This window comes from Notothenia rossii (assembly GCF_949606895.1).
Source record: "Notothenia rossii genome assembly, chromosome: 3".
Lineage (NCBI taxonomy): Eukaryota > Metazoa > Chordata > Actinopteri > Perciformes > Nototheniidae > Notothenia > Notothenia rossii.
The window spans coordinates 10,297,182-10,319,123 of record NC_136901.1 but is presented as its reverse complement, the minus strand read 5'-3'; the positions used below and the strand labels follow the sequence as shown (position 1 = coordinate 10,319,123).

General features: G+C 42.4%; 1 protein-coding gene across 3 annotated transcripts in view; it reads left to right on the top strand.

Annotated features, from left to right (window-relative positions):
* LOC307031544 (vang-like protein 1) overlaps positions 1-21,496 on the top strand; it is a 46,624-nt gene extending 25,128 nt beyond the window's left edge. For 2 of the 3 annotated variants that reach the window (XM_079668742.1, XM_079668741.1), the window contains exons 4-9: positions 9,695-10,126; positions 10,726-10,901; positions 15,429-15,589; positions 17,824-17,971; positions 18,231-18,465; positions 18,767-21,496. In XM_079668742.1, the coding sequence (XP_079524868.1) occupies positions 9,695-10,126; positions 10,726-10,901; positions 15,429-15,589; positions 17,824-17,971; positions 18,231-18,465; positions 18,767-19,027 (1,413 nt within the window). In that variant the 3' untranslated portion in view covers positions 19,028-21,496. The remainder of the gene's footprint in view (positions 1-9,694; positions 10,127-10,725; positions 10,902-15,428; positions 15,590-17,823; positions 17,972-18,230; positions 18,466-18,766) is intronic. The other variant, XM_079668743.1, reaches the window with a different exon arrangement.
* The last annotated feature ends 446 nt before the right edge of the window (positions 21,497-21,942 follow it).

Genomic DNA, 21,942 nt, shown 5'->3' with positions numbered 1-21,942 from the left:
TCATGTTTGGCACCTCTTCCCTGGGGTGAGTTTGTGTGTGTGTGTGTGTGTGTGTGTGTGTGTGTGTGTGTGTGTGTGTGTGTGTGTGTGTGTGTGTGTGTGTGTGTGTGTGTGTGTGTGTGTGTGTGTGTGTGTGTGTGTGTGTGTGTGTGTGTGTGTGTGTGTGTGTGTGTGTGTGTGTGTGTGTGTGTGTGTGTGTGTGTGTGTGTGTGTGTGTGTGTGTGTGTGCTTGTTGTGAGATGCGTGCCACTTGTAACCCTTCCCAAGCTTTTATTCCTTTATTAGTAACTCGTGCACATTAGCAAGACATGCAACAAACTGCCGTACACGGTGGACGTTCATGACTTTAACCCTTAGGCCTTTTGGAGGAGATTGACAGCACTCAGTGATTCACTTGTGATTAACTGTTGCTTTTAGACTCTAGGTTAGGTCAGCACAATCAAAGAATATTTCAACTGGTTTCTGGATATACTAAAGTATAGTATTTGAAGGCATTTTAATATTTAAAGCTGTGACAATCCTCGTCACTGTTCACTAAATATGCGCTTCGTTTTTGAACAACTTCAACTGCTGTGATTACTGCTAGCACAGCCAGGAACATGCTAGCACTAGCCACTCACAATATATCTCCCATAAGGAAAAGCTCTCAGTGCTAACTGCCCTGAGCTAACCTCTCTGTAGCATGTTAGCTTTGTTGCTAATAGGAAAATATGTTCACTCAGTTAATTCAAACACAGACATATTTCGAGCCTCTGGTAACCATTCCTCTTTGGAAACTGACAGACAAGGTTACATAATAGATTGCAATTGGCCCAAAGCATGGACATGCTACTTTATTAGAAATTGATGAATTTACCCCAATTTTGATGAGTTTTAAATCCTGATTTAAGGGCTTACATATTGTTTTCTCATTGTAAACAAATCCCATGAAGAGACCTAAGTCAACAATGTCTATCTCTCAATATCTTCAAACATTTATATATTTAAGATAGATACTTTCCAGAAACAACTAGGCACCATTGTTTTAAGCATGCATTTATTGCATTGGTTTGGGGATAGTTTAAGCTGCGGATTAATCCACATGTGGAGCTCTTGGGATTATTTATGAGAGCAGAACGGTGGTGTGTCGGATTGAATTGAAAATAAACAGTGTGTGTGTTCATGGTAATGAAAGAAATGGAACCCAGAGCAACAGTGTGGGTCACTGATGTGTTTTTGGACCACAAGAGAGAAGATAATCAGACCCAGGTTGTTGTGTTCTAATTCTGATCAGTCGGTTGGATGAACAGGTTTTGTCTTACCTTTTTCCGATCACACACACACACACACACACACACACACACACACACACACACACACACACACACACACACACACACACACACACACACACACACACACACACACACACACACACACACACACACACACACACACACACACTCTCTCTGACACACATGCAGCACCATGACACCACAGTGCTCACTGGGTCAGAAGCAATTGACGGAGAGTGGCGCTGAGGCAAGAGGCGAGCGGAGAATGAGGAAGAGAATTAGAGAGGATGCCTTCAGGGGGAGACGGATAAAAGGAAGTTGGGAGGGAGGGAGAGAGGAGGAAGAGGAGGATGATGATGGGAAAAACACATTTGGAGTACAGCGATGGCACCTAATTGCTTTTTTTTTACTCTCCTCTCTGGACTTTATTTACTGTATTCCTCCTTTCCTTTTCCCCTCCCTCCTCTGCTTCCCCCCTCCACCTCTCCATCCTCTTATCCCCCCTGCTGTCAGGACGTCCCATGTGATCATCTCATCCCTCTTCTTCCTCTCTCCCCGCGCTCCATCGCTCTGTGCCCTTCTCCATAAAGCCCCTGACATTATGTGGCAAGTGAGCGCACAGTGTCCCATACGATACCTCCTGAGGCATGCTGGGAGAGATTTCTATATAAAGACGGATAAAAGGGGCTGGGCTGAAGATCAGGAGAGAGTCAGGGAGGTTACACACACACACACACACACACACACACACACACACACACACACACACACACACAAACACACACACACACACACACACACACACACACACACACACACACACACACACACTCTGGGATGGATCGGGGGAAGGAAAGCAGCACAGAGACGATGTTTGAGAGAGCGGGATTGAGCTAAAGTTTAGCGCTTGAAGATTTCAGGATGCAGTCGCCAACGGTGATGGATGCCGAGGAGGAGGAAGTGTTGCAGGTGCTCGAGGTTTGCCAGACTATAGAGGAGTTTAGGGAAGTGATTGTCAGCACCATAGAAGAAGACTCTAATAACTCTCCTCCAGTAGCCAGCTCGGGAACAGGGACTAAACCAAGCCAGGTAAAACTGACAGTTATTTACATAAACAAGTTTAATGAAATGGCTTTTTCTTTAGGCAAAATGCAGGCATGCACAAACACGTTAGCTTTACAAGACGATAGCTTCAACGCTTCTTAATTATTATCTGATGGCTTTTTTTTGCACATCTATTAATTGTGTTTAGAGCCTTTATTTCTGGAAAGTTGCATATTAAGATTTGGCTGCTCTGTTTTTATTAATATTATACTATTTGTAGAATTAGATTCTATCGGTGGGTGTTTCTGACTTATGTCATCCAGACGTTTCTAATAACACATATTTGTTGCCATTAAGCCTTTCAATAAAATTGATAATAATGATGATAAAGAAATGTTTGCTTGCCACACACAAAATCAGACACCAAGGGATGTAGCAGTTTCTGAGTTTTTACCCCAGATGAATACCACCATGAATTCACTGTTTCTGAGCCATGGTGCCAGTGTAAGTGGTCAGGATTAAGAACACAGCGATACGTGTAGTTGTCTTTAGCTGCGTTTCTTTCATTTGATTTGAACTTAGAAGACGATGCATCTTGTAACACCACAAATCAGGCATTGACTTTTTGACAAATTCCCTATTATTTTCTCCCAATCTTTCCTCCATGAATGTTGTTAGAGTACTGGTTTGTTGATTATGTCACATGTTAATTGCATTAAAATCATTGGTGATTCATTGATTATTAATAACGTCAATTTGAGCTGTAGAATCTGAAAAAAATTGACATATTGTTGATACAAATAATCCTTAGTTGCAGCCGTAGTGGAGATACTTCAGACACATAGAATAACTCCTAAGGTTAAGATCTAATTACCAGCTTTAAAAAAGAGTTCAAACACTTCAATTAAAAGCCACACATTTTTCAATCAAGTGTAATCTACAAGGTCAGCCCAGGTTTCTGCATCAGTGTTTAGCTCAATTCGAAGTTCTCTTTTCCCCTCGTGGTTACCTGGCCTTTCTGTGAATAACCCACTCTAACCACACTGCAGTTCCCCTCTTCACAAAGTGCTCTTCAGCTGTCAGTCTGCCATTGTCTCACTGTCACTCCTCTATCCTGAGAATTAGTCAAGCAAACTTTTTTAAAGTGCTTCCCCTCCTTGCCCTGACAAGTTCTTGGCAGCTTTGCACACTGCCCACTGTTTGAACAAAGGTGGCTTTAAATGGCTGTGAAGAGCTCTTTGGGAATGCATGTTGCTATATTTTACACACACACACACACACACACACACACACACACACACACACACACACACACACACACACACACACACACACACACACACACACACACACACACACACACACACACACACACACACACACACACACACACACACACACACACACCTTGCCTCCCAGGAGTGAGTAGAGTGCACTTGTTCCTGCGCTTTGTTTGCAGCCCACTTACGGCTGAACAACAGAAAAACAGGCTTTTAGTGGATATTTGATTTACTCCAGGAGACAATAGCTGTTATTTATACTTTGCTGGAGAAACAATGCAGGAAATACTCAGCTGAAAGCTTTGTGAAAGCATGCTGGCTGACATGGCATGCTATACATACCTGCTCAGAGTTTATTTGAAGTTGAAGTGTAGGTATTGCTGTTCATTTGACGTTCTTCAGGTCAGATTGTGCAAAGTATTCCAGTTTCTCTGGTTTTAAATGTTATTAGAGTCATCCAGAGTCGAATATTGTAAGCAAAAGTGGTATTTCTTAGTTTGTTGGCCAAAAACAGCTAGAACTGTCATGTAATGTATCATTTAAAACACCACGAAGGCCTTTTGAGCCAAGGCCAACCCCAATAGGAAATCCCCACAAACCATCATGTAACTCGATATGATCCAAGCAAGCGAGTGTTCGGTTCAGATGACGTGCTGGATGTGTTTAAAGCTCAGCAGCTTCTGTATCATATTGCAGTACTTTACAGCCTGGCCGACATTTCATCAAAGAAATACTTTGATGGCACATTCCTCCTCTTATCAAACCGCTCTCGCTGCAACTCTTTTGAATGATGTCCTCTCTATGCTCGGATGCAGAAGGTGATTTTCTCAACAGTCGCTGCACATGTTGCTGTTGTGGATGTCTTAGAGCTAGAAAACAGCTCTTGTTGGACCTAGTATTATATATTCACTTCATTTTCTCCTTTAGTGAGTTTTAAAGGTGCTGGTAGACATTTATTTTTACTTATTACAGGCCAGGCTAACTTGTTCCCCTCTGCCATCAGTCTTTATCCTAAGCTAACTGCTCCAGGTTTCACCTTGATATTACATACAGCTGAATTAGACACATAAGTGGTATTAATCTTCTTATCTAACTCTTGACAAAATCACAAATAAATGTGTTTTCTAACATTTCAAAAAATACTTGTAAAGGGATATTTTTAGCCAGGCTTGAGTAAACAACGAAAGCTTCTACGATGCTAATACGCAACCCATTTGTGTATCCTGAAATAAGTAACACATGGAGAAGATACCACTAACTTTAAATCTCCAACATAGAAGATGTACTGTCTTCAACCCCTCATTATTATTAGAGTAGTTTGATCTGTGTTCCCATTTCCCCAGCCCTTCTCTTCTCTCGTGGAGTGGTATGTGAGAACACGTCATATCGGATGTTTCCATTATTTAGTCTCCACCGGAACGCCTCAGTTCCTCCCAGAGTGAGGAATCGCTTGTAAAACCTTCTCCGATGAATAAATCACAGCAGACGTAGAACAAGAGCAGACCTGACAGGTGTTTAGTTGAAGCGAATAAATGTAGTAGTGAGCGAAGGGTTTCACAGGCTGGTGTGTGTGTGTTCACTAATCCTCTCTGGCCCTTGAATTTACACCGCCCCCCCCCCCCCTCTGGATCAATCCCTCTCTTTAATTGGCTGTCTTGTTATCGAACATGTTCCCTGCTCTCGCCCTTCTCCTCTTTGTTCCCTCTGCCTTCACTGCTTCTCTGTTTCACCCTCTTTCCTGTAATGAATCGTGCTCCTGGTACTGAACCAGATCAGCCTGTAGTTGTTGGTTAATCCCGTGAGGAAATGTGGGTCACTAATACCTATTTTTAGCCTTGCAGGCGAAGGAAAAGCCCAGGTGGAGTAGTAGTAAAGTTCACAACAACAAAAAACATTGTCCTATATTCACTTCTCATTTAGTCAGGTATGATTGGGTGGAAAAGGATTGGGCGACTATTTGGATATTTGTTTAATCATTTTTGATTGATTTGCTGCTTTTTCAGGCACTGTAAGTTTAATTGGATAGCACCTCTCAACAACACAATTCAAAGTGCTTAGAATGCAACACAAAAAGACTTTAAAGGACTATTTTTGACATTTTTGGATACATGCTAATTTGCCCTCCTAGCTTTGAAAATGCCTCCAGTTATCACTCAATAAGACCCTGAGCAAGTCTTTGCTGTGTGAAAACGGTGACTCCTCGAAGAGTCCTTGAGCAGTGAGTGATTCAGAGGTCTGAAACAAGCGGTGACTGTTGATGAGTGTCGGCATGAGAAGCTGTGACTCATGTCTCCCCTGGGTGCTGTGCAGGTGTACACTGTGGTCAGAGAGACACTCTCTATATACAGCTAATGCCTATTGATTTCCTTCTCTCTCTCACACACACACACACACACACACACACACACACACACACACACACACACACACACACACACACACACACACACACACACACACACACACACACACACACACACGCACACACGCACACACTAACACACACACGCACACACACACACACACACACACACACACACACACACACACACACACACACACACACACACACACACACACACACACACACACACACACACACACACTGGTCTTCATTAGCTAGACTGGAGTCAAATACGATTAAGACTTGAGAATCTGTCAACAGTCAAAGTGAACTGCACTCAGCACCATGTGGATCAGTTGTGTCATAATTACTCATGCAGAAAAACACTTTCTAATTAATGGTAAACACTACACATTAACAGGGTTAGCATTCACTCTTATTAATAGATTACTCAAGTGGGGATTTCTGGCTCAGAGTTTGAAAAAATTGCATTTTTAAGGTATATATTTTTAAATACCTAACTAATACATATCTACATGAAGCTTCCCCAGCTGAATACTAACATTTACATCCTTTTTAAAATTAATTATAAGTGTCTAAAAGGCAAAAAAAGGCATTATTTACTGCGTTTGGTCAAATTAGGAGAATTCTTAAGACCCAAATAAACAGAAGTCGTTTTTCTCATACTGATATTCTGAACAAACTGTGCTGTTGTATTTGCTGTAAAGTGTCTTTACTGTAGGCTATTTTTATTATATGTACATCACTTTGGCTCGACCAAAAATCGTTTATAAATGTGCTATATAAATAAAACTTGATTTGATTTGATAAAGTTAGTAAAGAAAAACAGCTCAATGTGCATTTTGGACGTTTTCTTTCCTCTAGTGCGGAAGAAAGTTATACAATAGCCCCAATGGTGTGTTACAATGCCTGTGGTGTCATACCTAACAATCAGGAGACATTAAAACATGTATTTAAAGGATGTCAGACGTCTCACCCATGCTGCTGCGTACCTGCAGGCGGACTGGTTAACCTTCTGCTGATTTATGAATCTCTCTATGACCCAGGCTTGTGGCTCACCTTTGGCCGACCACTTGTCTCTGCTAATATACAAAGTAAATAATGAGGTTGTGCTTACTCTTCTTCTCTGTAGGGGATAATTGCTTCTTGTGAGTAAAAGGCTTGTTGCATGAGTCTCTGTGGAGAGGCCTCTTCAGTCCGCTCGCTCATTATTAACAAAGTGGCTTTCAGTGTTCTCTTTCTAAAGCAATCTCCAATCCAATTGACTGGACTGATATATACATTATTTAGGTGTGTTTGAGTTGCATTTTTGTTGTACTGTATTCTGTCAGATATATTTATGACCTCCAGTTCTCAAGTTCAATACACAGACATTATGAAGTTAACCCAATGTTACTTTTGATTCATAGTTTGCAACTTGTTCGTCGCAGTTTGAAGGAATACTGATGCATGTTATTTCTTATTCTTCATTTGATCCTTTATTTGACATTGGTTAGTTCAAGTTAGATTATATGACCCCACCCATGGCTATGAAAAATACCCACCCCACAACAAATAGACCTGTGACACCAGTACTGTTTGTAATACAGCCATATCTCTTAAATGCATACTTAAGGTTCATTTCCTTGCATGAAGGAATGAGATGCAGACATTCAGCACTCCCAAATGTCAGGCGGCGTATCAACATCTTCCCTCTTTGACCTTTTGAACCCGAGCCATGCATTCCACCGTCTGGTTTACAGCTCGCGTGACGGGACACACCTGATGTTTCACTTTTTTTTCTACAGCATTGCAGACAGTCAGATGATTATTTACAACCGCATTGTCATGTCAAAGGTCAGATGGGACTGAGATCGGTTTCAGGGGGCTGCACCTCAGACCGACAAGTCATCGTGAAGGATAGTGCTTTCAGGAACAGCAAATGTTTGGATGTTTGAGGCTCATCATTTTTGTTTTTCAGCCTAAAATAATGGCACAACTAAGGTGTTTCTCTTCTTTGCCTTTGCAGTATTAATATCCTTTGTGTAAATTCGGTTTTCAGTATACTTTGAAGTATATTTCCAGAAAAAAATAACCTGAGCATTCTGCCTGGTCCTCCATTGTTCCCCTTTATCTGCTGTTTTAACCCCTGAGGCCAGTTGGCTACTCTCTGTCCCAATGCACCACCCTCCCATCCCCCTCAGTCTGAACTCACTATCATTTCCCCTCTCTGCTAATACCGGCTGAATGGAGTGGTGCGGTCATGATGTGGCCGACACATAAGTCAGCCTCTCAAGGACTCCCTCAAAGAAATCAACCATTGTATTTCGAATAATGCAAAAAATAAGATATTTGGCAAACACACGTTTATGACACTCGTCTAAAGCTAACGTAAGGCTATCAGCCAACTGCATCGTGGTCACGTGACTTTACGGCATCTTTGCTAAGCTAAAGGTGGCTATCTTTCAATGACGTTAAGTCGTCTCGTTTAGCTACACGTTACCAACCGCTGTTTTTGTGAGACAAATAAGGTTCAGTGGGGTATTTACTATTTACAAGATGTATTTTATATCGTAGAACAAAATATGAAAATCTCTTGTGTTAACCACAGAGCTGCAGGCGTTTAGAAGGAAACATGTGACCTGAAAACCTGAAGTGGTCAAATTCTAACTCATTCCTACACACATTTGACTCCAGTGGTAATACGTTTCGGTTGCAGTGTCTACGGTTCATTATCAGTCCCTTGTTCCCTTGCAGCGGCTCACATAGCCTCGTTAGCTCTTGTTATGACTGCAGTGTAAAGAGTTGTTATCTTTCTTGTTCTCGCGCCTCTGCTGACCTTCACTATCTGCGGATGCAGTCAGACCCAGACGTCAGAGTAAAGCTCAGTTGGCAGCTCGCTCTGTTTACTTTTCCCACTTCCTATCTATTCCTTTCTTTCTCACGTGTTTGGAAATAACCTCCCATGTCTTTTTTGTTGAGCTGACGTCAGAAGTAAAAAAAAACAATCCACTACACGAGCCCCAGGTATTGTAACATGTTTCCCCTTCTAATTCACTCGAGTGAGAAAAAAGCTCAGATAGGAGCTTTAATATTTTTCTATCATCTGATGCTGTCTCTCACATTTCCCCCTGGAGCAGAGTAGCTGTACTGGGCCCACTCTGCCATTGTGGTTTTGTTATTGTGCATTTGCTAGACCTGCTGAAGTCACTGGGTGCATCTGAATCCCCTTCAATGTTCCTTTCACTGAAGAAACATCTGTGAATCGAGGAAAACACCTCGATGATTGGTTTTTATGCTGCTGTTGTGAATGGATCAGCACATGATAAACAGAATGTGAAATATTAGTGTGCATGATCCCACACATGCATTTAAACCATGTATTCACTATACTGTCCAAACATCAGTTCAACTGGTTTGTTAATGGACTTTACTGCTCACTCACATGCACACGAGACAACGCTTTTTACAAGTATGTGCACCTTTTCATGTGTTCAAGTTACAATTAGAATGCCTCACAATCTGTAGAAAATAATGTATTTGCCTAAATAATCGATTTAAGTTATGTAAATATCCCTGAATCATAGTGGCCTTTACCTTCTCAAGTGAATACAAAATGATGATGGAAAGGGACTATATTATTATGAAAAAAAAAAAAAAGAAGTCCTTTTTTGGTCTAACCTCATTATTTTAAGCTAGTAAAAGTGAGGCATGATTAAAAAAAAATCAAAAATTCTTTCATTTATTTCCAGGATGACAACTGGGGCGAGACCACCACGGCGGTCACGGGCACCTCGGAGCACAGCCTGTCCCAGGAGGACATTGTGCGGATCACCAAGGACCTGGAGGACAGCGTGGGGCTGGACTGCCGGCGGTACTTCACCCTGACGCTGGCCGTGGTCATGGGCCTGCTGGTGTTCCTGACGCCCGTGGCCTTCCTGGTGCTGCCCCACCTGCTGTGGCCGGAGAAGCTGCAGAGCTGCGGCACGGCCTGCGAGGGCCTCTTCATCTCCGTGGCCTTCAAGCTGCTCATCCTGCTGCTGGCCGTCTGGGCGCTCTTCTTCAGGTCGCCAAGGGCCGGCCTCCCGCGGGTCTTTGTGTTCCGGGCGCTGCTCGCCGTGCTGGTGCTGCTCTTTGTGATGTCATACTGGCTGTTTTATGGAGTCAGGATACTGGACACACAGGTGAGGGGAAAGAAGGAAACGCAGGCATCAATAATAATCTCTGTCATTGCTTGTGAGTAAGCAGAATCACAATATTCTTTTTATCCCAGGGGTGATAAGGTTGTGTTACAGTTGCTTCATTTTAAAATAAAATAATAAATTATTATATAAGAATGTACATAAGATGTTTAAGTTAGAAATGCTGAAAAAATAGATAAACATAAGAAATGTAAGGGACATGTCCGATAAAAGATCAAATAAAATGCAAAACATTTTTAAACAATTTGATCAACATAAAGCTAATTAAAAATATGCAATACTTTTTGTTACTCACACAGAACCAAGTATTTCCCATAGCTGTCTGCACACATATTAACTTTTAATGCCTTTAGAAGATCAACAAACAACCACAAGAGATATTTGGTTTCCCAGTGCTGTGTTTTATGTTTGAGTCATCATTTAAACTCCCTGTTGGTCCCTCATTCAGAATGCATCTACATATTAATTTGCTCTACATCTTGTCTTACATGTGTATGATCTCATTTAATATCCCAGCAGGAGTACTTTGTGTATGGGAACATGTTTAAATGTAGTCTGAAAGAGATACATTATTTTTTCAGGACGACAACTACCAGGGCATTGTGCAGTACGCGGTGTCTCTGGTGGACGCTCTGCTCTTCATCCACTACCTGGCCATCGTGCTGCTGGAGCTGCGGCAGCTGCAGCCGTGCTTCTCCGTCTGCGTCATGCGCTCCACCGACGGGGAGAAGAGGCACTACAACCTGGGCCAGCTGAGGTGAGGAGCTCACAGGGGCCGGTGTCCTCTGAGAGGAATCACACCTGCTCAGGGATTTGTGTTGTCAGAGTAATTCATTATCCAAAGGCTACATCACTGCCTGAGAGACAGCTGGGTCTTATAGCACACGTAACACGTAACACTACATTTCATAGGAACTATTTGCAGAGGCGGATTCATACTTCTGGTGCTACAGTATAGTCAGTGTCATAGTTTTTACTCTTTGACTTTTGAATTTTTGTCTTATGATTATGACTTCTTTTTTATTTGGACTATTTGTCTGCTAGATTGAACTTTTGTCTCATATTTTGGATATTTTTGTGTGGCTTTTGTACTATTATTTTGACTTTGGTCTCATTATCGCAACTATTTGTTTAATAGGATTACATTTTTGTCTCATACATGTAGTTTTTACTCTTTTGCGACTTTGTGTGATACGGTGTAAAACTGTATCAGTAGTTTACTTTGTAATATACGCTGATCAGTGCAAATCTTACATTGGTAACTGTTACTAATGACTGTAGACTAGTATAATACTCACACAGGCATTCATGTATTCTGGAAGCATTGAGAGCAAGATGGCAGAATACCCAGATGACCTCTGTGCATGTGGAGATTAAAGACAGAAGTAGTAAGAGGACAGAAGGTAAAGAGACTCATGTGAGCGACAGGGGGAATGACGAGGAGAACGTGGGGGGATGAAAGAGAGGGAAAGGAGGACATGGGGGCGAGATGAAGGCAGAAGGAAAGATGGAAACTGGGACACCAAGCGAGAGAGGAGGGAAGGAAAACACTAGTTACACACTCTGAAGTAAAAGAGTAGAAAGGGATATAAAATGTTTAGCCAGAAATGGGAGAAAAATGCAAACACAAGAAGGCGTGCAGACACAGTGGCTGAGAGGAATCCGTGCCAGGAGAAAAAGGAGAGGGTGGGGGGGGCTGCAGACGGAAGGGCGGAGTACAGAGGAAAGACCCAGGAGACGGAGGCAGCGAGAGACAGGAGAGAGAACGCTGGATTCATTATTAATAGGAGGGCAGTGTCAAAGAAACCAATGTGGGAATGAAAGAAAGGAGAGGTGTGTGTTTAGGAGAGAACCGCTCTGACTAGACCCACCAGGCTTTTATGACCTTACTGTCAGAAAGAACCGGAAGATCTCATGTTTGGAATCAATATGCAGCACCGAGTGTCCAACACACGCCTGCTGAACGACAACTACTAAAACATGATGGATTTATTGGGGGACTTCTTTATGACAGGATACTATCCCGTATCTACTCTTACATGTATGTGTTTTTTCCCCGTAGTGGACTGGTTAATAATTGATGTACCTTTGTTTATGTCAGGATGTCGGCTGGTAGCTAAAATCCATGTGTGCCTTTTTTTTTTTGACAAGGCATTTTTCAGCTAACCCAATATGAGTATCTAGTTCGAGAAGTAAAATGTCTTCTCAACACATAAAGCAACCTTTAATTTAAACATTATTAAGTTGACGATTGTAATTTAGAATTCACCCTAAAAGAGTATAATGTTAGAAGGTCATCTCGTATCACTTCTTTCTCTTTGGACTATTGATATTTCCAATCTGTCATTTATAGCTTGCGCTGAACCTTTACCCTTTAGGCTGAATGCGTATTGATATCCAAGTTGTCTTAGCATTAGCAGAAACAGGTCAGACGTGTGTGTGTGTGTGTGTGTGTGTGTGTGTGTGTGTGTGTGTGTGTGTGTGTGTGTGTGTGTGTGTGTGTGTGTGTGTGTGTGTGTGTGTGTGTGTGTGTGTGTGTGTGTGTGTGTGTGTGTGTGTGTGTGTGTGTGTGTGTGTGTGTGTGTGTGTGTGTGTGTGTGTGTGTGTGTGTGTGAAGGCCTGGTTGGTGCGTTAGCCTTGGGGCTGTTGTCCTTTGTAAGCTGTGCCATTCAGGGTGCTTGGCCGCAGCAGCAGGCAGTAAACTCAGGGCTAATGAGAGCTCCCATCTGGTCAGCCTGACACACATGCACGGACACGACCTAGCATAAACATGTGTGTTTGCATGCGTAATTGCATCATATACATGCAAATGAGTCACGAACAATGCATCATAGAGAGAAAGCCAGACGAGAGTGTGTATTTTCCTCCTCTACTTCACTGCCCACATTCCTGTTTCTCTGCCATTCATCTTTCCCTTATCATAAAGGGGACTCGGCCCCGGGGCCTTCAAGGCTTGTCTCTGTCTGCCTGGCCTTTGATGCCAATCTCCAGAGGAAGCCTTTTTTGTCCCCTTGTCAGACCAGAGGAGTCGAATATGAACACATTCCTTCCAGTCACAGAGGGTGGGGGTTAAACACTCACTGCTGGGGACTTCCCAGTTTACACTCCCTGACCGGTCACTCTTCCCAAACATTACAGAGGGTGACTACCTGGAAAATCTCACTAAGTGCTCTGCAATTCTTGAATTCCATGTAAAACGCCAACATGGTTTTGTGTCATGTTTGCTCGGCTTAATAATTGATCGTAGTCCGAAAGCGGCAGGATTTCTGACTCAGCAGTTCTGCTCCAAACAATGGTCCTGTGTGTCTGCTTAATGGATCAGAGGGCTGCCCGGGTCTCTTGGGTTAAACATGGGAGATGTTATCAATCCTCGGAAGTGAGCGCGCCTCCAGTTTGCTGATATACCCTCTGTCGGGTTTTCCTATGGCTGACTTCAAGTCTAACACACACACAATTATTAAAAAGCTACACTTGTTGTTCCGTGGGAGGGAGTTTTGTGATCAGGATTACTGAACAACTTCTGGCCTGGTTTTCATGAAACTTGTCGGGCGTGGGCAAATGAAAAATGAAAACTACACCATTGGCCTTGTAGCTTCTTGCTATTTAACTTACTTAAATGGAACATATTTTCGAAAGTACCTATTCATGACCTCATGTAAATACACAAATCTAATCATGGATAATCTAAACGTTATCATGGGAAAAGGGATTCCTTTCATCTTTAGAAAATGTGAAACAGGGGACTTATTGGAGGCTTTGCAGTCCCATTTTAAAGCCATGAACAGACGGTCCCTATCCTCTCATCACTCGTTCATCTTTTGTCTGTAAAACAATCTGAGTATCTGTTCAGTAACTCTGTTAGCCTGTCATGATGCTTCTTACATGTGACTGTCAGCAGATAACAGTAGAAATGAATTCCTGGGTGCCCTGTATGTCTCTGTGGTCTAATGTAATGTATTTCAGATATCTGCACTTAATCTAGAGTTTATTCTGAGTGAGGTATGGACATTACAAGAGGTCAGAAAACATATGGACTGCTTTCATCGGTGGCTCAGAGGTCATACAGCATCCTCCTCTGGGGTAATAGGAAGCGCATGCTGCCCGAGTTGTTCATGTTCATGTTTATTGAGTTAGCCCTCCACGTGGCCTAAAGAATGACACAGGGTGCAGTGAGGGCTTACAGACCAGTGAATACACACACACACACACACACACACACACACACACACACACACACACACACACACACACACACACACACACACACACACACACACACACACACACACGCGCACACACACACACACACACACACACACACACACACACACACACACACACACACACACACACACACACACACAGCCGGAGAAGAAAAGGGCCGTTTTGTGTTAAGCACTGCAGTCGTGTTTTGGGTCAGTTAACAGCTGTCAACATCTGCTGTCGTCCTGTTGGATAAATGCAGGTCAGTGAACTGAGCTCTGGGTTGTAGCAGCAACTAAATCCCTATACTGTGTACACTGTGAAGTACTGCTAAGTAACGGGGGGTTTCATATTTATATCTGCATTTGTTGGCTTTATTTCTATAGTTTAAGTCGATAAAAGCGAGCATTGTTGACTGGTTTTTAGCTTTACTTTGGAAGGCCAATACTAGCTGCCAGATTTCATTTCTAAATGCTACAAGTATTGGTATAACAGAGCACATGGCCACTGATACATTTTCTATTCAATGACAATTAATACATTGGTGAATTTGCAATAAGATATTTATGCTAAATTGCTCAGTTCAGAAAAGCTTTGCTGCTGCTGATGCTGTGGTTACTGCCAAGTCTATTGACTCAGAGCCTTACTGCCCTAATGTAGCTTCCAGGAAAAGTGAGGTTGTGTGTGATAAAAGACCTGATGATTTATGTCATGTGACATGTGGAAATGGCCTGCTTGTGTACAGTTGGTTTAGTAGCGCTGTGTTGTGAAGGACAAGCCCTGACATGATCCCCACTGTGAAGGATCAGCATGTGGAGCCACATCGACTCTGAATGCTTTCTCCTCCATAACATCGATATAAACAGGGAGAGCTAAAGACAAACGACATGCATAGGGCTGCAAGGAAATGCAGAAATCTGATTTGCTCTTTATAGCCAGGAGCTGTGGATGGAAGTAATGAAGTTGCAGTGAATTGTTGATTAAGCTCCTCTTTTTTCTCCATTGTTGGAAGACACACTGTTTTTATCCAGAACATTTCCCTAAAGCTCTTCCTCCTCCTCCTCCTCCTCCTCCTCCCCAGCATCCAGCGGGCGGCTCTGGCCATCTTGGAGCACTACTACTGCGACTTCCCCGTCCACAACCCGGCGCTGCTCTCCGCCTCCAAGTCCCGCGCTGCCAAGCACCTGGCCGGCCTCAAGGTCTACAACGTGGATGGTGAGTTCCCAGCAGCCCTGGCTGATGGTGAGTGGGACGCTCTTTGATCTTTGTTATGTGTCTTTATCCGTGCTTTGGTTTCTCTCTGTGCTCCGGTGTGGTGGGGGGTCTACTTTTTCTGCTAATGCGTACACACATAGATGCTTGTGTCATCGTCATACTCTTTTTTGCTTATATAACTGCTGCAATCATTCACAGTCCCTGGGACAGGTGACCCGTCTAAAGCACATTTCAAGTCACTGCAGGATTTCCATACAGCGCTGGAATGTCTGCCTGGGAGGAAGAAAATAGATCTAAGATATAATTGTTGAAAATATTATAAATCATGGGTGATTTGTAGTGAATGGGCTGCAACATGCAATAAAGCCAGTGTGGTTATGTGATATCCGCGTCCTCTCTTTGAACCCTTCTTAAAGCTTTAACAGACAAACTGAAGGCCTACCTGCTGGACAGTAAGTTAACGCTGATGCTATCTGAAGCACCTCACTGCAGCCTCACTTTGTAACATCAACGCTCCTTCACTCATAGCTCTCCTCTCTGCATGCCACAGGTTGATTCGTCACAGCAGCTGTTGGAATGTAACACCAACCCTCTATATGAAATCATTGCTGTCCCTGAAGTGTGCTCAAGCTTCTTCACTGAAGTGCACTAACTGTTCTTTTCCCTTCCTCTGCCTCTTCTTAAATGTTAGTGGAGGACAGTTGCGGATAAACCCACGGTTACAATGCTCATCTCATTTCTCTCTTGTGTCTCTTCCTCCTTCCTTCTCGCCCTGCAGCAGCTGCTCAGGGACGTTCTTCTCCTCTTTTTTTTACTTCCCACTCCGTCTTTCTTGTCGCAGCAGCAGTGTAATAAATAATACCAACTCGGGGACAGACAATCATCTTTCCATGATTAAACAGTGTTGAAGCCCTGAGCGCAAAGCGGCCATAACACTCAATTACACTGCTTCCAAATGTGCTCGGGTGATTTTATGATGCCTGACAAGCCATTTGGTTTTCTCAGCTCCGTAGTTGGAATTGGAAATGAATCCCTGCAGGATATATGGAAGCGTTTAAGTGCCTTCAACAAAGCAAATCAAACAAGTGAAATAACACACACGCATTGTTAGATTTATGCTTTCACAACTAATCTGAAACAGCCATAAGTTATCTATTTTATTGGGTTCAATGTTGATTCATTCCACAGTCAAAATGAAATCAGACAGATGTTTTTTTAAATGATTAATATTGGCTATTGTATATGTTGTAGGCACAAATAACAATAACAAATCAAACGGAAAAGACTCTAACCATGTGTTTTCTTACTTTACAAGGGACTTTTACTCTACTTGAATTTAATGTTCAGTAGAAAGAAACAGGAAATGATGGCACGATTTGTCATTTTTGCAAGATAAACGATTAAATAATGATCATAACATAACAATGGCGATTATTTCACACCTCTCCATATCTTATTGTCTTTGGGAAATGAATTGTTCTTGTTGAGTAATTTAATCAAGCATACTTTTTTATTCTTATCTGATTTGCTGATTCAGGAGACAACGAGAAAGAATGAATATGTTACTTGTCGATTTGATAAATAGAGAATAATATGATGGGAAACGTGTGATCACACTACGAGAGATACTTCTCCTAGTGTATTTGTAGGCTATGATGAAATCAGCATTTCAAGTCTTCCGTGGTGCAACAGTTTCTCAAGTTACCTGCTCCTCACATGGTTTTCAACATTGTAAATCGTACCCATAAATCCCATCTAAGTGCAGTAACAGCGAGGGTGTAAAGACCCCCCCCCCCCACCCCCACCCCCCTGCCATGAATTATTCACTCTCGATCCCCGTTAATAATTCAGCAGCCCTGCCTTCTTTAGCATCAGGCGGGGCTCATCAGCAGCCTGTAATTCCGAACATGTAAACTTGTGAAGTTGCCCGAGACACTTCTTCTTTAATTGGCCTCCTGAAGGCTGCGCCGTAAAAGGGAATGTTTGCATATCAATATGTTGGTGTGCTTTTCAGGCTTTCCAATGATCACAGGACGATTAAAATTGACGACTTTGTGTGGCTACTCGCCTCAGCTCCTGGGGATTTTATATTGCCGGTGATAAAGCCAAATGGACCGTGGGTTTATGTGCATCCATAATCTACTGCTGCTCTAAAAGCATGTTGCACTTGATGTCATCACCCCCAGATGTCTTTGTTCCTTTACCTGTGGGACATGCACACACTCGGTAAGCCCTCCTGTGCTCTCTGTGTGTCTGGACAGGTCCGGGGAACAACGCAGCAGCAGGCATGGCTCACTCTCAGTCCAGAGCCATGATCGCAGCCGCAGCCCGCCGCAGAGACACCAGCCACAACGAGCTGTACTACGAGGATGCGGAGCACGAGAGGCGCGTCCGCAAGCGCAAAGCACGGTAATAACATCGAGCATGAATGGAGCAATGCTGCAAGGAATCTAAAATGAAAAGCCAGAAAGCTCCTAAAAAATGCATTTCATTTGTTACACGAGTGTAACCAGAGGTGGGAAGTAGTGGAGTACAAATACTCATTGCGTGCCTATTGATTTGAACTCGACCCGTGTATCCATCATTTCCTGTTCTTCTCTAAAGTAGAGGGACCAATGAAAACGTTTGTCATGTTGCCGTTCTTCACTTCTGTTTGCTGTCTCCTCAGACTGGTGGTGGCGGTGGAGGAGGCGTTCACACACATCAAGCGCATGCAGGAGGAGGAGCAGAAGAAGACCCCGGTGGACGTGATGGACCCCCGGGAGGCGGCACAGGCCATCTTCCCCTCCATGGCCCGCGCCTTGCAGAAGTACCTGAGGACCACCAAGCAGCAGCACTGCCACAGCATGGAGAGCATCCAGCAGCACCTGGCCTTCTGCATCACCAACAACATGACGCCCAAGGTCACCCCTCTGACCTCAAGACATCACACTCACACAGGGGTGTCCAAACTACGGACCAGGAGTCAGATGCGGCCCGTTGTCCAATGGATTTTGCTCAATTATAACTATGCAATAATATATATATAGTATACAATAAACCTCAGGTCGGGTGAGTGGCCCAGTCCTTTGTGTATTTTTCTGTATGCGGCCCTCAGTGAAAAAAGTTTGGACACCCCTGCTTTAGCATAAAAACATGATATTTTTTTAAATAGACTACCGTTGAATATAAAATAAAGTGTGTTTATGTCCCTTCCCCCCCCAGGCGTTCTTGGAGAGCTACCTGAGCGCGGGCCCCACCCTGCAGTACAGCCGGAGCCACTGGTTGGCCCGTCAGTGGACCCTGATCAGCGACGCCTCGGTCACCAGCGGCCTATCGGACGGCTGCGTCTTCCAGCTGAAGTGTGTGGACTTCAGCCTGGTCGTAACCACCAAGAAGATCCCGTACATCCAGATGTCGGAGGAGTACATCGACCCCAAGTCACACAAGTTTGTCCTGCGGCTACAGTCGGAAACCTCCGTGTAGCTCTCCAAACGCTCTCTTTTTTTATTCCTCACCCTGTCTCGGATGTTTTCACTTTGGGTTTGCAGTTTTTATTTTTGATATATTATATATGAATATATATTACACTCTTGTTTGAATATATTGATCTTTGTATGTTTGATTTGGACGAAATCAAAAGAGACGCCTCGGACATGGTTACGCGTGTATCTGTGTGTGCACGTGTGTCATGTTGTGTCAACACAATCACTCCTTCCTTTGGCTGGAGAGAAAACCACTAACGACGTCGATTTTATGACTTGTATTTAAATATTTGAAACATGGAAACCCAAGACGAAGATGGTGCCTGTGTTGAATAATGTGTACCCTCTTTTGGATTTGGCGTAAAAACTTAAATCAGACTTTGTATCAAGTGCACATTTATGTTGGTTTCTAAATGAAAAGACCGAAAGGATGATCGCAGCCTGCTCAAAGAGGACGTCAGACTGTTTTCCTCATCACTACTCCTACACCTGAAGAGCTCCATACACTTGGGTGCTTATTCTCTGATCTTCTCCAGGTGCAGTGGTGCAACATGAGGGATATTTCCACTCCAGTTGGGAACAACACACACATGTTAAACAACGGGTGAACTCCCGATGATGCGGATCATGAGAGACGCTCATGGCCAAAAACATTTGCCCTGCCTCATCGGTTCACTAACCTTCTCCGGACGCGATGGAAGGGGAGGGCAGAGAAAGGAATAACCATGTCACCAAAAAAAGTACTACTGAATACTCCCTGTGCGGGTTACTGAAGTTTAAATACTGTATATTCTCATATAAAAGGCCACATTTGATTATCCTTGACTGATCCCTGATATAAACACTGCAGCTCACAGTCAATCTAGTATAATAAGTATTTCCACTGAACTATATATCAGTCAGGTCATGTTGTTGACATACAATATTGTTTTTATAATTTCGTACTCCTGCTCAATGTCAAACTACCGTCAACATTTCCTGACGTTTTTCACACTAAAAGCCCAGCTAAATGTAAGCAAAGGTGTAACAAGTACAACTTTAAGGTACTTATACTTTACTGACGTTATTTTTTAGTTTAGTGTGAAATATTGTACTTTTATTCTGATTTGCATTTAAATCATTTACATTTAAATTTAATTTTTTGGACTATTTGTCAGGCAAATCAACTTTGGTTTATTGTGACGGAATTTCCAATTTGTTCACAATTTTTAACCAAAGATGTAGCTTGCTTAATCCATAATGATTATAATCATACATTCAAATTAATTGGATTATTAATAATGATAATAGTTTAAACAGTCACAGGAAACCTTTCTGTAATGCATTTGTATAGTTAAACTTACATACTTTTTAAAGGTAACATTTTCAAAACAGGACTTTGACTTTTCACTGTGTAATATTTATAATTGGAATTAAGTAAAGTACCTTCTCTACAACTGCTGGTTAGTGCTCGACTGTAACGGCCAATTCATTCGGAAATTCTGGAGGAATGTGACAAGACCCTCTGCAGTGCTGTGGAAATACACATTAATAATAATAATAATAAATGGGATTTATATAGCGCTTTTCTAGACCCAAAGACGCTTAATTACATTACATTCCATTACACTGACTTTGCCAACCCAACAGGACTAAATAAGGGCCAATATTTGAGAATGTACAGTTTTTAAAGTATGATTTTATCCTTCAGGGCTCACACAGCTCACTTGTATGACTAGAATACATGCAGTAAGAGATGACAAAGAGTGTGTGTGAAGGGCGGAACCTCCTTTTAACTAGTCTGTCTGGTTTTCTTTTACTACCTTGTCTCACCTCTTACACAGTTTCTAAATCTTTCTTTCACCTGATTAAGCCAGAACAATGCAGTTCAATGAAGCTAAAGGCACAACAATGACACTTTAATTTGTCATAACTGACCAGGCATATTAACTTAAGTATTAAAAGAGAACTTCTAGAAGAAAAGTGAGAGATGGTGATAATATCTTCTGTCTGAGAGCAGGGTTGTCCAGTGCTGCCCTCTGGCTGGGAAACCTGATATAAGCAGCAACACACTGCTCATTTTAGCAAACTTTTCCACTGTACACTTCTAACTTTTAAACCACCTTGGGAGAACTTTTTAAAAAAACACACTTTTGCTGTTTTGAAAGATGACATTTTGTACCGGCAGAGGAACTTTGTACGAACCCAACGTGACTGTGCCTCCTGTTTTTACACTGTATCTATTTATGTAAACATGCATGTGTGTCTGAATGTATATGTATGCCATTCCAGTTCACACGACAACCCACCCCCCCCCCCCCCCCCCCACTCCTCTACATCTCCACCATGTGTCGCGCTGTTGCCAGGTTACAGTCCTCTGTTGTGGGGACGGATACATGATGATGCTTTGGCGTTTGTAATGTAAGACATGGTTCAGTTTCACAGCATTAGCATTTGTAAAAACAATAAACATTTTTATGAACATTTGTAACATTGGACTTTTGATATCCCTACTTTTCTACCTCCTTTTGTGATTTCCCAGAAAGCCTCTCTTCAGTTATATGTGACTGGTTAGTTTGTGGATACTCAAACTAACCAAACATGCCTAATAGCGGCATTGCATTCTGGTCTATCGAGGCTTTTGGTGTCATATAGTTTGAAACGTCTAAAAGGGTTTTTGGTTTTTTTCTACCTTAAAAATGTGATTACGGTATTTGTAACTTGATTGAAATGTTTTATTTATTGAACAATTATTTAATAACACTTGATCAAGGTATTTCTAATGGATTATTACTTTAGTTTATATAATTGTATTTGATTAGCTGCCTGATTTCAAAACCATTGTATTGAGTTTTTATCTATATATCGTTTAACCCCTTCAACCATACATATAATCCACTTGAAATATCTTGACATATAACATTTTCTATTAATTTA